General features: G+C 46.2%; 1 protein-coding gene across 5 annotated transcripts in view; it reads left to right on the top strand.

Moving 5' to 3' along the window:
* The window catches only part of LOC121284239 (cytochrome P450 26B1), a 56,247-nt gene that overhangs the window by 29,740 nt on the left and 9,678 nt on the right, over positions 1-16,829 (top strand). For all 5 annotated transcript variants that reach the window (XM_041199587.1, XM_041199560.1, XM_041199577.1 and 2 more), the window contains 3 exons: positions 3,247-3,471; positions 13,099-13,374; positions 15,533-15,688. In XM_041199587.1, coding sequence (XP_041055521.1) covers positions 3,247-3,471; positions 13,099-13,374; positions 15,533-15,688 — 657 coding nt within the window. The remainder of the gene's footprint in view (positions 1-3,246; positions 3,472-13,098; positions 13,375-15,532; positions 15,689-16,829) is intronic.

The following is a 16,829-nucleotide window of genomic DNA, read 5'->3' on the forward strand; positions in this document are numbered from 1 at the left end:
GCGCTGGGAGGCTTCTGGAGTGATGGCTCCCGCAGTCAAAGAGTCCTCTGGCGGCGGCTCTGGCGATTAGGCGTCTGAGGAGCTACCACTTGTTGGGGGAGGTGGTGGTGGTGGTGGTGGTGGGGGGTGGGGGTGGGGGATCCTGGGAACAGTGGAGTTTACCTCCCCACCAGGTGATGGGTGTATCCATCCACGTGTACGTGAGTCTAAAACAGGGCCGCTGTTTAGGTGTCAATCTGAGTGTTTGCACACACACACACATCCCGGGATACTGTCTGAATTAACCAGGCCCGGACACCAAGCGATTCGAGAGGTAATATAACCTGGGGTGACCTTAAACACACTGACAATCTCATTCATTCATTCAAAATGAGGGAGAATTTTGTTTTACACAGAGAGTGCGGGACGCCTCCCGTTCCGTGTTCAGTCGCTCTGTTAAAATACTAATTTTTAGTGTAAACTGGTCTGAACTTCCTCTGCATAAAGCATTCTTTGTTCCTGGGTGGAAATGTATCAATAACCCTTTATTTAAGCACAAAGAGAGCTGTAATCATATTTATTGAGATCAGGCCAGTAATTGCGTTAAAAGCCACGATTACCCAGATAATCTCTCAAATTTGGTTTAATAAGATTTATCGGATGGTCCTCATTATACACAAAGCAAATACTGCAGGGGGTGGGAACAGGGGGGGTGGGTGGGTGGTGGTGGTGGGGGAGAGAGGTGAGTGTGTGCGAGAGCGAGAGATTGTACACGCGTGTTCTGTGCCTGTGTGAAGAGAGTGAGGCAGAGCCAGGAACAGTGAGCGAGCGTTAAGAGGGAAAAAACGGTGACAGTGACAGACAACGAGAAAGTGAGTGTGTGACAGAGACACACACACACACACACACACACAGAGTGAGACTGGGGACAGCGAGAAACAGTGGGGGAAATAGAATGTGAGAGACACAGAGAGAGAGAGAGAGATCCCGAGACAGCGAGAGAACCAGAGGCACAGAGAGAGCTAGAGAGAAACAGAGATAGATAGATAGAGAGAGATAGAGACAGGGTGAGAGGTAAATAGAGGGAGAGACAGAGAGAAAGAGACAGGGAGGGCGGGATAGAGAGAATCACAGTGAGCGATAGACAGAGAGATAGAGAGACACAGTGAGAGACAGACAGAGAGAGATGGAGAGACACAGTGAGAGACAGAGAGAGATAGGGAGATACAGTGAGAGATAGACAGAGAGAGAGAGATAGAGAGACACAGTGAGAGACAGACAGAGAGAGATGGAGAGACACAGTGAGAGACAGAGAGAGGTAGGGAGATACAGTGAGAGATAGACAGAGAGATAGAGAGACACAGTGAGAGACAGACAGAGAGATAGGGAGATACTGTGAAAGATAGACAGATTTGGGCAGTGAGAGGTAGAGTGAGAGAGGGACAGCGAGAGAGAGAGAGACACAGTGAGGAAAAGAGGAGAGACAGCGAAAGTGAGAGAGAGGGAGGGAGACATATATATAGAGGGAGCAAGTGAGAGGGGGAGGGAGATGGAGGGAGAAAATGTGAGTGAGAGAGAAAATCAGACAAAAATAAAACATAAGGATCTAAGCGGTAGAAGGAGAAGCTGAGGGAGAGAGAATTTGGAAGGCTGAGATAGTGACAATCTGATAGGGAATCTCAGAGAACGGGTGAGAATCTGAGAGAGACACAAAGAGATAATCTGAGAGAATCTTAAAGAGACAGGCATATCTGAGAGAGAATCTTAAAGAGACAGGCATATCTGAAAGAGAATCTTACGAAAGATAACCAGTGGGAATTTTCAAGGTTGAAAGAATCTGAGTGAGAGGGAGCAAACACACTAGGGAATCCTCACCACAGTGGACTGGACTGCAGACAGCTCACCCAGTTGTTTGTGTGTCTCCAATATTCGCCTTTCCATAGCTGAGACCCAGGGTTCTGCATTCATATTTTAAGTAGAGTTTAGAGAGGAGGGAGGTCACCAACCTCCGTGGGACCTGCTCCCAATGTCTAATCCTGCTGACTTGTGCTGTGAGACTCACCAGATGCTGGCCTTGTGTATCCGACTGGCACACCCACTCGATGAGCCAGTCTGTGTTTCTCAGGATGGGCAAGCTTCTCCGAGGAGTCTTCCTGCTCAGTGGGCAGGGTCTGGTCCTTCATGCGAGAACTCTGGAGGACCCAAGACAGAGTGGAGATTTAGTGACAGTAATGTGGAAAAACCAAATGCGCACATTCCCCCTCCAATCACTCACCATCCTGACTTGGAAATATATCGGCCGTTCCTTCACTGTCACTGGGTCAAAATCCTGGCACTCCCTCCCTAACAGCACTGTGGGTGTACCTACACCACATGGATTATAACAGTTTCTGAAAGTGGCTCACCACCGCCTAAAGGGCAGTTAGCGATGGGCAATAAATGTTGGCATTGTTGGCGATGTCCCCCATCCCCCTGAACGAATGAATGAAACATGCCACATGTTCCCATACTGAAGCAACAGCTGTAGTTTCAGCTTCTGATGCTGAATTCTCTCGAATGGGACTTTTGACTCAGAGGGCAGAGCGACAGGGACTGACAGAGACTGGGCAAAAGAGAGAGGGAAATGGAGAAGGAGCGAATGCCCAGGGTCCATTTTATAACTAAATGAGATGGAAAGGTTACTCCCAGCTGAGCCATAAGCTCATCTTAAAGGGGAAGTGTTTCCACTGTCCAGTTTGACACATTGTAAGTGGAGAGCGCAGTCATTTATTTGCGATTGATTCATTACATTCTCTGTCCTATATTCCGCCTCACACTTTAACCCTCCCCCCCTTTTCTACATTATTATGAAGGTCTTTTGCTAAAGCAGGTTGGAGAGAAATTGTTTCCAGTGGCAGAAGCAACAAGAGATTTCAGATAATTGGCATTAAAACCACGAGGGGAGATGGGATTTTTTTCTTTACGCCGTGAGTTGTTGTGATCTAGAAGGTGCGGTGGAAACATTCAATAAGAACTTTCAAAAGGGAATGGGATAAAATGCTTAAGGAGGAAAATTTACAGTCTTCATGAAAAGAACAGGCGATTGGGCTTAATTAGGTAGTTTTGTCAAAGAGCTGGCATAGGCATGATGGGCCAAATGGCCTCATTCTGGGCTTTTCTGCATTGGTGGATAGGGGAGCTGGTGTCAAATCGTGAGTCTGCAAGCACGTGGGGTTGCCTTGAGCCTACAACTTGTAATTTTCTTCTCTCTCTCTCTGTCCGTAATAGGGGTCCAGATTCCACTCATCGAGACGTGAAAAATATGGCAATGTGTTCAAGACGCACCTTCTAGGCCGCCCCCTGATCCGTGTGACCGGCTCTGAGAATGTGAGGAAGATCCTGATGGGTGAACACACTGTGGTGAGCAGCCAGTGGCCCCGCAGTACCAGGATGCTTCTGGGTTCCACCAGCCTGGTCAACTCCATTGGTGATATTCATCGCCACAAGAGGAAGGTGAGCATTTCAAAGGGCAACAGCAGCTTCCAACACCCCACTGCCCCCTTCCACCCACCCTCCAGTCACCCCATTAAGGGTCGCTATCTTTTATTGTAGGAATTTGGTTAAGACTGAAGCCATTGTTTTTGGCTCCCACTCCAAACTCCATCCCCTAACTGCTGACTCCATCCCTCTCTGTGGCAACAGTCTGAGACTGAACCAGACTGTTCACAACCTTGACGTCACATTTGACTCTGAGATGAGCTTCCAATTACATACCTGCGCCATCGTAAGACTGCCTATTTCTACCTCTGTAATACTGCCTGATTGAACACTTGCCTCAGCTCGTGTGCTGAAGCCTTCGCTCATGCCTTTGTTACCGACTATTCCAATGGACTCGGCTGATCTCCCACATTTTAACCTCCGAAAACCTGAGGTCATCCGAAACTCTGCTCCCTGTTTCCCAACTCACACCCAGTCGCATTGGGAGGGAGATGGTGGCATGGTGATAATGTCACTGGACTAGTAATCCACTGATCCAGGCTAATGCTCTGGGGACATGGGTGGAATTTGAATTCAGTTAATAAAAATCTAGTATGTAAAGTGAATCTCAGTAATGGTGACAGGCAACTATCATCGATTGTCATAAAAACCCCATCTGGTTCACTAACGATCTTTAGGGAAGGAAATCTGCCATCCTTACCTGGTCTGGCCTACACATGACTCCAGTGGTTGACTCTGAAATGGCCTAGGAAAGCACTCAATTCAAGGGCAATTAGGGATGGTTAACAAATACTGGCCTTGCCAGCGATGCCCACATCCCATGAAAGAATGGAGAAAAATGAAATAACAATCACCCCTGTGCTTGCTGACCTCTGTTGGCTCATGGTTAAGCAATGCCTTGATTTCAAATTTTTATCCTTGTTTTCAAATCCTTCCATGGCCTTGCCTCCTTCTATCTCTGTAATCTCCTCCAGCCCCACAAATCTCTGTGAAATCTGCACTCCTGTAATTCTGGCCCCTTGAACACCACCCCTCCTCCCTACCCCATTGATTTTAGTCGCTCCGCTATTGGCTGTGCCTTCAGCTACCTTGACCCCAAGCTCTGGATTTCCCTCCCTATACCCCTTTGCCTCTCTGCTTTGCCTTGCTCCATTAGGATGCACCTTAAAACTCACCTCTACAATCAAGCAATGATATTGCCTTATATTGCTCGGTGTCTAATTTTGCTTTAAGATGTCCCTCGAAAGAACCTTTTATTACATTAGAAACGCTATTTAAATATGAGCTGATGTTGTTGAATTGCTAGAATAGAAAAATAGATGGACTATCATCTAATGCAACTTCTACCATCTGGTAGGGGCATGGTACAACCATTATGACTAATCATCACAAATGACATGTATCAATTAGTTTCCTGGCCAATATTTATCCTTCAATCAACATAGCTGAAAAAAGCACAGATGAAACTTATCATTATCACATTGCTGTTTGTGGAAGCTTGTTATGTGAGTATTGGCTTCCACGTTTCCCACATAACTGTACATCAAAAGTACTTCATTGGCTGTAAAGTGCTTCGGGATGTCCTGAGATTGTGAAGGGTGCTACATAAATGCAAGTCCCTTACTCCTTTCATTTTAAGGTTCGGACAAAGGTGAGAGCCAAGCCCTCCCCAGTGGTGGTGATCTTTCAGAACCACAGGTCCAAAGTCACCTGTTCCTCCCAAGCCTATTACCAAATGTCCTGTCTCAATTTAACCATATGCCAATCCCAACTTATTATTGACTGAAAGAATTCTAGCATATATGATTTGAATGAATCAATACTAATTGCTTCCATATGTTTAATAACAGAAGTTTCCTTAAAGAAACTCCTTAGAGTAGAAGTGCTTAAAAGCAGATGTTTTCTAAACCAGAGTGTACAATTCCAGCAAATATACCTGAAAGGAGACACATCACCTTATGACATGACTGTCACATTATAATGACACACTGCTCTTTCAACTAGCATCCGGACCTCCCTCAAATTCAACTCATCTAAAACTCCGCTGCCCAACTCCTAACCTGCTCCAAGTCCAGCCCACCACTGTGCTTGCTGACTTACACCTGCACCCGGTCCACCAAAACCTCAATTTTAAAATCCTCATTCTTGTATTCAAATCCCTCCCTGGTCTCGTCCCACACCCACCCTGCCCCGCCCTGTCTCCGTAGCCCCCTCCAGGCCTACAATCCTCTGAGATCTCTGCTCTTCTCCTTTTGTGAATCCCTTTCATCGCTCCACCATTTTGGTGGCCGTGCCTTCAACGGCCTAGGCAGTTCCCTCCCTACAGCTCTCCACCTCTCCTTTTTTTAAGGCACTCCTTAAAGTCTCTGACCAAGTTTTTGGCTGTCTGACCTAATATCTCCTTATGTGGCTCAGTGTTATATTATGTTCTGTAACGCTCCTGTGGGGATACTTCATTCTGGCAAATGGACTATATAAATACAAGTTGTTGTTGTTTTTGCTGGGGAGACCTTCCAGACCCTAAATTGGCTGCTCCGTTTCCTACATTACAACATTTGAAAAAAAAAAATACTTAATGAGCTGTAAAGTGATTTGGGATGACCCGAGTTAGTGAAAGGCCCTTAAAGAAATGCAAAACCTTTCTTGAGAGAGAATAGTGTTCTCTTCTCAATTCAGAAGATAAGCAAGGAACTAGATGTGGTTCTGAGCTCCTGAGAAAGAATGCGCTGGAGCAGGAGTCAGTGCGATGTCATCATGGTGAAGGTAGAGGTGGGAGGAAGGAAGAGACAGGAGATTTTTGCAGTTTGCTCAGTAATTGGATAGGTGGGGTTGATTAGCAGTAACCAGAGGTATCCCTGTGGGCTTACTGTGGATCACTACCCCTCCTTCAGCATCATTTACAGAGTAATTATTACACTGCTAACCGATTATCTGATGAATAACTTACTATTTATGCTCCCCCTCCACCACACTCCAATTATCAGCCATATAATTGTCTCTTGAGTTCATTTGCACTGTCTACTTCCATAGCCTTCTGTGATGGCACACCCTACATGTCTCTCTTCTACATGTTGCATAGAAAGTGCAGAAACAGTATCAGACAACAGGACAATTCTGGCATTTATTCTCCACACTAGCCTCCTCCCACCCTACTTCATCTCGGCCAAGCAACCTATCCTGCTATCCCTTTATCCCTCACTCCAGCACTTTCCCTTTAACTGAGCTGTACTTTATGAGGCAACATTCATTTGGAGGGTTCATGGCTTTTTTTTTATTTGCCCGTGGGATTTGGACATTGCTAGGCCAGCATTTAATGCCCATCCCTAATTGCCCTTGAGAACTAAGTGGCTTGCTGGGCCATTTCAGAGGGCATCTAAGAATCAACCGCATTGGGTGGTTCTGGAGTTACATGTAGGCCAGACCAGGTAAGGACGGCAGATTTCCTTCCCTAAAAGGCATGAGGGAGAACCAGGTGAGTTTTTACGACAATTGACAACAGTTTCAGGCATTTTTTAATGAATTTTTTTTATTGAATTACAATTTCACCACCTGCTGTGGTGGGTTTCACATCCGGGTCCCCAGAGCATTGTACTGTCTGGAGTACTAGCCCACTGACAATACTATGACTATGCCACCACCTTCCCTGTACAGCTATACCTGTACAGAAAGTTAATTAAACTGAAACCATATTTCTCATGTCATTTTAATAAAGAAATCTTTCTTGAACATCTTACTGTTTAGTTATACTTATCTTGTTTCATGCACTTCATGATCCAACAACTTCTCAAACTTTTCTTAAATTGTTGATTTCAATCTAAGGCTATCGCTCAACCTGCCTTCACTACCCATAGGAAGGCTGTGTGGGACACTTAGGCAGATATCTTCATGATCCAGGTCATGCTCAATGCATCTTGTTAAGCAACACAAATGAGGGTCAATGAGATACTCCCTGCCTAACCCAGGGCAAACCACCGCAACCCTACCTCTCCAATCCAGGCTAAACTGCCTCAGTCCAATTCCACCCAGTTTGGACACAATAAAACCTAACTCAGCACAACTTGACATTTTTTATTTGTTCATGGGATGGGGGTGTCACTGGCTAGGCCAGCATTTACTGCCCATCCCTAATTGCCCTTGAGAACTGAATGGCTGGCTAGGCCATTTCAGAGAGCATTCAAGAGTCAACCATACTTACCGTAACTGAACTTGGAGTCACCAACCCAACGCAACTCAACATAATACAACTTGACTGAACCTAACACAACTTAATACAATTCAGCTGAATCTGATGCAGCACTACTCATCCAACTCAATGCAATTGAACATAACCCAATTGCAACGTTAGTTACAGAGTTATTGCTCCAGTAATAGTTTCCAGGAAATGGAGGAATTAACAAACAGACCCAAAAGTAAATGAAATACAGAGTGTGTAAGCTCTGGCCCTTAAGAAATTTAATTTAAAGCATGGTTCCAGGCATATATCCCTTTAGAGATTCTCTTTCGATGACCTGTGGCTTAAGAAACAGTAGAGTTCTTGAGTAGTCTTCCTCATAACGAAACATTTCTCATCATCTTCTGTTCACTAGTCACCACAATTGGATTAACATAGTGGTGATAAACCATCTCATCAAGAACCAGTCATCATCTCCCTGGATACTCCTGAACCTTTTCTTATGACTGACTCAACCTCTACCCTCTGTGGATCTTACTCTCTTCCCAATCTCAATCATTTGTCCCCTATCAAATGTTCTCCCCTCTTCGCTTGGAGGTTGGTGCTTGTGTTCAGTGGGTCCCAAGTGACCATTGTTTATGCACAAATTTAGACAGTGGGTTGAGGGCGGGGGGAGGGTCATCAGACTATTCAACCAGCGAGACATTGCAGCGGAACCCATTCCTGTTCTTGCTTCCTGCGCACTTTCCAATAGGATTAAAGAGATGGGGATCAGGTACAGGAAGCCTGACCACACTTTGTTCATGTATACTGAGCTCATTCAGTTAGCTGGGTCTCAACTATCATTCCACTGACCTGACTTGCCTCAGCGCAGGGGCTCAAAGCTTGGATCATCCTATTCCTTAGGGCTCAGCTGCTCACTAACAGGTGCTTTGAGCAGCTGAACCATCAGAGACTTGCTCGGCAATGCCAAGGCAAAAATACTGGAAAGCTGATATAAAACGTGTAAGTGCTGGAAATACTCAGCCGGTCAGGCAGCATCTGTGGAGACAGCAGCAGAGCTAATGTTTCAGGTTGATGACCTTGCATCAGGACTGGTTTGTTTGTCTGAATGGCATATTTCGGTGGGCTTCACTTGCTGAGCATGCCCGGCAGTTTCTGCTTTGATCCAGCACTGCCTCTTTCGCTCCCTCACTTACATTTCTCCTCACTCTTCATTCTGTCTTTCCCCTGAAGAAACACAGATATCCTCAATGGCTGCAATTCCGAGTGGCACCAGGGTCTAGTCGAACCTGTTTTTTTCAAATGGAGCATACAATGGCTCAAGTGCTGGGGAGAGTGTTCACTGAGGGATCAACAACTGCAAACCCTCAGAAAAGCAGACATTTGGTTGTGTGCCTCTGTTGAGAACACATAATATTATCCAGATTTCGGTGAAGGACTGCACAGCAGGAGACTTGAAGCTATTGTTTTAATGAGCTGCTTCTGTCCATCAACTGGGGCCTGATGCATGAACTTTAAATCCTTAAAATTTCTATTGAATCTAGCTCAAATTATGGAGACTGAGATCTTGGGTGTTTTAGGATTTAGCTCACATTGATCTTTGAGAGCAGCTCCTGTGAAACCTTCTGACTGGACAAGCCATTGTGCTCTGGCCAATATAATAAAGAAAGTCTAGCAAGCTTGTGAGGAACAGGGGGCTTTGCATCTGCGGTTCCCAAAGCTCTCTGCTACTGGGGTTTTTCCTCACCTCCTGTCTGGCTCTGTTGTAACGTAGAGAGACTTTCCATTTATATAGCACCTTTCACAAAATCAGTACGTCCCAAAGTGCTTCGCAGTCAATGATGCACTTTTGAAGTACAGTCACTGTTGTAATGTAGAAAGCGCAGTAGTCAATTTGTGCACAGCAAGCTCCCACAAATAGCAATGGGTAAATGCCATATCATCTGTTTTTAGTAGTGTTGGTTGAGGGCTAAATGTTGACCAGGATATTGGGGAAAACTCCCCTGGGCCTTGGTTTAACATCTCACCTGAGCGGCGGCTCCTCCGACAGTCTAACACACGGGCAGTACTGTGCTGGGAGTGCCAGCCCGTGTCATGTGCTTAAATCCTCGGGAGTGGGGACTTGAATTCACAACGTTCTGAGTCAAAGGTGAGAGCGTAACTCAAGGAGCTACTGCTGACCCTTTAGTGGCAGGGTCTAGCTGCCCAGATTTGTGGGCTGTATTTTTGGGGGGTGATGGGGGAGGTGGATGAGGGTTCGTGGGCAGCATGAAGGGGACCCTGTTTAGAATTCCCCCATGCTCAGAGCCAAATACAGTGTCCCCTACACTCACCCCCACCGGCCACACCCCCGCCCCCCCGCCCCCCACCCCCACAACCAACAACCCCCCTCCCTCCGCCGCTACTACCTTTTGTTTTGCAAAATTGCAATGGTGTCAAAGTTTCAGCAGAGGGTGCAATGGCAGTACATTATAACATAGCATCAAGTAGCAGGTTTCGGATTAGCTCTGGGCTGATGGGAGAGTTAATTAGCTGCTTGAAGACAGCCCGGTCAAGCAGGATCTGAGAAAACAATTGTTTATGAAACCACATTTGTTTTCAAGAAAAACGTCAAAAGAAAAAAAATTGCCTCAAGCGTATGGATCCTAACTCTACTCAGAATCTCACAACCCAGTCAGAGGCTTTTTGGCCTATCTTGCCTGTGACAGCCCCCCAGAAAGAGTTTATCCAATTAGCTCCACTCTCCTCTACTGTTTCCCCCACGACCCAGGGAATGTTTCCTTTTCAAGTGTTTACCCCATTCCCCTTGCGAAGGAGATGGAATGGAATCGTTGGGAATCGGATAAATCATTTGAATTACAAATTCGCAAAGAAAGTAAATTATTTCTCTCTCCATGTTTCACCTCTGTCCACTTGAAGGGAAACACCCTTTTACACGGGTGCTGTTTGGTGGGTGTTGCTTGCGCGCTGATATATCACCCCAAGTGGGCCAGCCATTCTTGTGTGTGTGTGTGTGTGTGTGTGTGGGCTGGATGGGGAGCCCTGGCAACATATTCAACCATTGGGGCATCACAGCTGAGCCCCACCCTTGACTCAGCTGATGTTTGTACCCGTGCAGATGACAAGAAGGAGTAATTAAATAGCAACTGGGTTGGGGGGGGCGGTGGGGGTGGGGGGGGGGGGGGGGTGCGGGGGGTGTACCGGTGGGGGGTTGGCGAGGGGTGGGGGGCGGTGGTGGTGGGGGGGGTGCAGTTGTTGTGCGGTGCAAGCAATGTTGATTTAACCTCCCTCCCCTGAGCTGAGTGGGGGGCATGGAGCGGAGGAATGGAGGCCAGTCCTGGTACTGCCACAAATTAACCGCAGCAGTATAGATTCAAGATGCATCCTTGGCCGTTGCTTGCCTGAACAGGCCAGAAAGATTGCAGATGCTGTGACTACCCATATGTTTGTTCCAACGCACTGAGCACAAAATCTCGGGCTGACACTCCCAGTGTGGTACCGACAGAGCTGCGCTGTCAGCAGGTACTGTCGTTTGGATGAGATGTTTGACGGGCCCCACCTGTCTACGCCGGCAGATGTATAAGACCCTGTGGTGCTATTTTGAAGAAGAGCAGGGGAGTCTGGCCAATATTCATCCCTCACCCAAAGTCCAATAAAAGACAGATGATCTAGTCATTATCGTATTGCAGTTTGTGAGAGTTTTCTGTAAGAGCGATTTGGCTGCCGTGTTACCTACGTTACAGCAGCGACTGCCTTTCACAAGTGCTTTGGGACGTGCTGAGGCTGTGAAGGGCGCTCTATAAATACAAGTTTTATCATACCTTTTTGCCGTTTTAACATGCGAACCGGGGACCCCGCCATTCATAAATCCCATAGCTAAATTCTGATGACTAGTTTGCAAGTGGAGGTAATTGTGTACTGCATTTCTCGCACTACATGTCTGTATTGTGTTTACACCCTGAGCATATAGCACCTTACACTGTGAGAATTCATAGTAGCCATGGTACAGCATAGTACTGTACAGTGGTGCACCCAGTAGCGGACAGGATTGTTTGCTTTTGAACAGTTCTGCCATCTGTAACCTTTGCCAGCTGTTCCTCTGTCCGCATTGTACATGCCTGATCATCATTGTGATGCCAGACTTCATTTCCCGAAAACTGTTGCACGCACTTGTGTCTTTATCACATAGCATTCTAAGTCAAAAACCTCAATACAGAATATAGAGCCAGTGTTATAATTGAGAAAAATAGCATTGATTTACTCTGTGGAAGGGATGGGTGGAGCCAGTATGAAGCTAACAGGGAACCTGGACATTATTTGAACAGTAGACAGCTGAAAGTGAATTATATAAATCTAAAGAAACGGGGCCAGGAAAATCTTACCTATTCCTAGACCAGCAAAACCACCTCCACTGAGGCTGCTTTTAAAGGTCAGGAGCTGAATTGTTCCATTACCCTCCGAGCCTGAGTGCTCCCAGTGTATGGTCTCTCTGCTCTTTCCATTCTCCCCTATAAACAATGACTGATTGACATCAGAATTAGCACTTACTTTAGTATCAGGGGAAAAAAAAACAGATTTTGGCCAAACATTCCATTCATTCTTGATAGAACTACCAACCCTACCCAAATTCTCATTATATCCTCAATCCCTCCTATCCATACCCCTCAATCCCTCCTATCCCTCAATCCCTCCTCACCGTATCCCTCACTCCCTCCTCACCATATCCCTCAATCCCTCCTCCCCATATTCTTCACTCCCTCCTATCCATATCCCTCAAACCCACCTATCCCATATCCCTCAATCCCTCCTCGCCGTCTCCTTCAGTACCTTCTCACTGTAGCCCTCTATTGCTCCTCACTGTATCCCTCAATCCCTCCTCAGCATAACCTCCACTCCCTCCTCACCATTTCCCTAAATTCGAATCGGCATATCCCTCATAGCAGGGAGAGAGGCAACGAAAAGGCTGAGACTTTTCACAGTCTGGGGATTACAGTCACGCTGTTGGAAGAAGGATTCAGGGTACTAACCTCACCAGAGCAGTTTGAGAATTTGAACTCAGTTTAAGAAAAAAAGCTGAATAAACTTAACAAGGTATGTCCCATTCCGTAGTGTTCAGCGTTTATAAGTGCAATCTTTGAAGTTAATGTCTGAGAACATTTAACAAAGAGGCTGATTAAACTTTATTCCATTTTTTTGTCACATTGATGAGTATCAGTGCAGGTGTCAATGAAACTATTGGCTTGTTGTAAAAACCCAACTGGTTCAATAAGGTCCTTTAGAGGAGGAACTCTAAGGTCTTTACTGAGTCAGTGCCTCTATGTGACCCCAGTCAAATCTTAACTGTTCTCTGAATTGGCCTAGCAATCTACTCATTTGTATCAAAACTGAGCAATAAACTCTGGCTATGTCAATGACACTCGCATCTGGAGGATGAATTAAAACCTCCATTGATATGTTTGAATTCCCAGATCTTTGCCAAGGTTTTCAGCCACGATGCCCTGGAATGTTACCTTCCCAAGATCCAGCAAGCTATCCAGGATGGTATCCGAGACTGGAGCAGCAGTGGAGAAGCCATCACAGTTTACCAGGAGGCTAAGAAACTGACATTCCGCATTGCAGTCCGGGTATTACTGGGATTCCGTGTTTCCGAGGCTGAACTAAATCTTCTGTCGGAAAGTTTTGAACAGCTTGTTGCCAATCTCTTCTCCTTACCTCTCGACTTTCCATTTAGTGGTTACAGGAAGGTAGGTCACTTAACATAGGAAGCAATTTAAAGATAGAGCTTCACCATCAAGATTGACTGTATCTCTAATCCAAATCCCTCACACTGTCACTCAGTAACCCCTCTCCCCAGCACCCAGTGTTCCTGACTGTATCTTTACTGATGTTAATCCAGCTCCCTCACAATGTCACTCAGTAACCCCTCTCCCCCAGCACCCAGTGTTACTGACTGTATCTTTACTGATGTTAATCCGGCTCCCTCACACTGTCACTCAGTACCCCCTCTCTCTCCCCCAGCACCCTGTGTTACTGACTGTATCTCTATTGATGTTAATCCAGCTCCCTCACACTGTCACTCAGTAGCCCCTCCCTCCCCTAGCATCCTGTGTTACTGACTGTATCTCTATTGATGTTAATCCAGGTCCCTCACACTGTCACTCAGGAACCCTTCTCCCCCAGCACCCAGAGTTCTTGACTGTATCGTTACTGATGTGAATCCAGCTCCCTCACACTGTCACTCAGTAACCCCTCTCCCCCAGCACCCAGTGTTACTGACTGTATCTTTACTGATGTTAATCCAGCTCCCTCACACTGTCACTCAGTACCCCTTCTCTCTCCCCCAGCACCCTGTGTTACTGACTGTATCTCTATTGATGTTAATCCAGCTCCCTCACACTGTCACTCAGTAGCCCCTCTCTCTCCCCCAGCACTCTGTGTTACTGACTGTATCTCTATTGATGTTAATCCAGCTCCCTCACACTGTCACTCAGTAACCCTTCTCCCCCAGCACCCAGTGTTCCTGACTGTATCTTTACTGATGTGAATCCAGCTCCCTCACACTGTCACTCAGTAACCCCTCTCCCCAGCACCCTGTGTCACTGACGGTATCTTTACTGATGTTAATCCAGCTCCCTCACACTGTCACCCAGTACCCCTCTCTCCCCCACCACCCTGTGTTACTAACTGTATCTTTACTGATGTTACTGAAGCCCCCTCACACTATCACTCAGTAACCCCTCTCTCCCCCAGCACCCTGTGTTACTGACTGTATCTTTACTGATGTTAATCCAGCTCCCTCACACTGTCACTCAGTAACCCCTCTCTCCCCCAGCACCCTGTGTTACTGACTGTATCTTTACTGATGTTAATCCAGCTCCCTCACACTGTCATTCAGTAACGCCTCTCCCCCACCGCCCTGTGTTACTGACTGTATCTTTACTGATGTTAATGAAGCTCCCTCACAGTTTCACTCTTTTGTCATTGTTCAAACTGATTGTAAAAATCCATTGAGAGAGATTTTAATGACTGAGTGAGGACAGTGTAATTGGCTATTGCTTGTTCTGTTGTCCAGTAGGAGCTGACTTCAAATCCATTCTGGAATGATTGAATGGCACTGCCTCCTCTCTCTCTCTCATGATAGTCAGGGATGGACTGTGCTTACGTTGATATCAATCCTGCTGCCAGGGTCCTAAGAAGCTGATAGCCAAAAGCTGCCTCGCTTGTTCAGTCCAATAGAATTTCTCTTTGGGATACTGAAAGGTCAGACTGATGCAATTGGAGCTGCCCAATGGAGTTTGGGCACTGGGGGTGGTCTGACACTTTTAGAGCTCATCCAAAACTTTGCAGTCCATCTCTTAACTTGCACCAAGCCCCGTTGATCCACCAGCTCTGTGCTCGCTAAATTACATTGGTTCCTGCTCAAGCAACACCTTGACCTTAAAACTCTCACTGCTGTTTTCAAATCACTCAATGGCCTCACCCTTCCCTAATACTGTGACCTCTTCTAGCCCCACAAGCCTCTGAGAGCTCTGTACTCCTCAAGTCCTCTTGCTATCTCTCATCTCATGGTCTCTGGCTCATCGCTGATTCACTTGCTCCTCATTTGGTGGCCATGCCTTCAGCTGCCAAGGCCCAAAGCTCTCGAATTCCCTTTTTAAACCTTCGTTTACCTATCTTGCCCTTTAAGATGCTCTTTAAAATCTTTGGCCAAGTGCTTTGGTCGTCTGTCCTAATATCACCTTATCAGTCTCGGTGTCAATTTTTGGTTTGATAACTCTTCTTGGGATGTTTAATATGTGAAAGGTGCTGTATAAATACAAGTTGTTTTTGGAATAAATATAATGTGGCTTTGGGCTGGCCAATAAAGGTTGAATTGTATCTTCATCTCTTGACTGCTTGCAGGGTATGCGAGCCCGGGACAATCTTCATAAGTATCTGGAAAAAGCCATCAGTGAGAAACTACAGTGCAAACAAGATAAAGATTACTCTGATGCATTGGACATCCTGATAGACAGTGCCAGGGAGCAAGGGAAAGAGTTCACCATGCAGGAGCTGAAGGTAATTAACTCTTCCAATTCTCTCCCCCCAAAAAAAGGCCGCACGTTTCTCAATAGATGGCATGTCGGTTGGGATCAACACTGGGATAGGCACAAGTGGAGCTGGCCTAACGCTACACTGGACATGGTATTTCCCGTATAGGGTGGACAGAGAGGGAGGTTGGTGGAGGTGGGGGAGTGGTGGTGGGGGGGCGGGGGAAGGGGGGGAGGGGGTGTGTTGTGGGGGAAGGGAAGTGGGAGGAACATTTTATGCAGATGACAGCAGGGTTGAATCGTGGAGATGTGAACAAGGCAGAATGTTCTGGATTTTTACTTGTTTGCCTTTAAGGACTGGGGGAATCATTCCGCACAACTCTCCTGAGGCAGATTAAATGGAGTGGAATGGGGTTGGTGAGAATACACATCGTCAGCTGGTGACCTATTAGACAGGGTGAGCGCAAAGGAGGCTTCAAATGGCACTCCTCTCTCTCTCTTTGAGCACTGGCCCCTAACTGGGGCTTGTGTAAATAATCACAGATTAAAATAACCAAAATATTTCCCTTTGGTTTGAAAACGGATATCATCTCCAGTTGTTTTTGAAAATCAGGATGATTCCATTCGCTCTTATTTTCCTCAGAGCGTGAATGCCAAATACAATTTATTAGCTTCAAGAGAGTTGGGTGTAGTGCCAAAGTTTATTTGTTGTTGGACAGTGGCTACCGTTGGTAAGATAGCATGTACTATCCAACCCTAACTGAGTCAGTCACGTTGGTGTGGGACCGGAGTCACATGTAGGCCCAGACCAGGTAAGGTCAGCAGATTTTCTTCACTGTACACCGACTGGGTTCCTAAAACACTTTATTCTTCTGACTCCAGCCCATAATGAAACGGGTTTATTAACTTCAATTGTTATTGGGGCTGGTGGGATTTGAACTTCTAAGCCCTGGGTAGGTGGCTCAGCTCTCCGGTGCTAAATGTGCTAGGAGGGAGGGAATGCTTATGTTATTGGGTTAATAAGGGAAAACCCAGACTAACAATACAGAGAGCTTAGGTTCAAATTTCACCAGGGAAGTATGAGAACATAAATTCAGTTTAAGAAAAAAATCTTGGCAATAAAATGCTCCAATCAGGAAAAGCAACCATAAAACGGTTGGATTGTTGTT

Source organism: Carcharodon carcharias, chromosome 1 (genome assembly GCF_017639515.1).
Source record: "Carcharodon carcharias isolate sCarCar2 chromosome 1, sCarCar2.pri, whole genome shotgun sequence".
In the NCBI taxonomy this organism is placed as follows: domain Eukaryota; kingdom Metazoa; phylum Chordata; class Chondrichthyes; order Lamniformes; family Lamnidae; genus Carcharodon; species Carcharodon carcharias.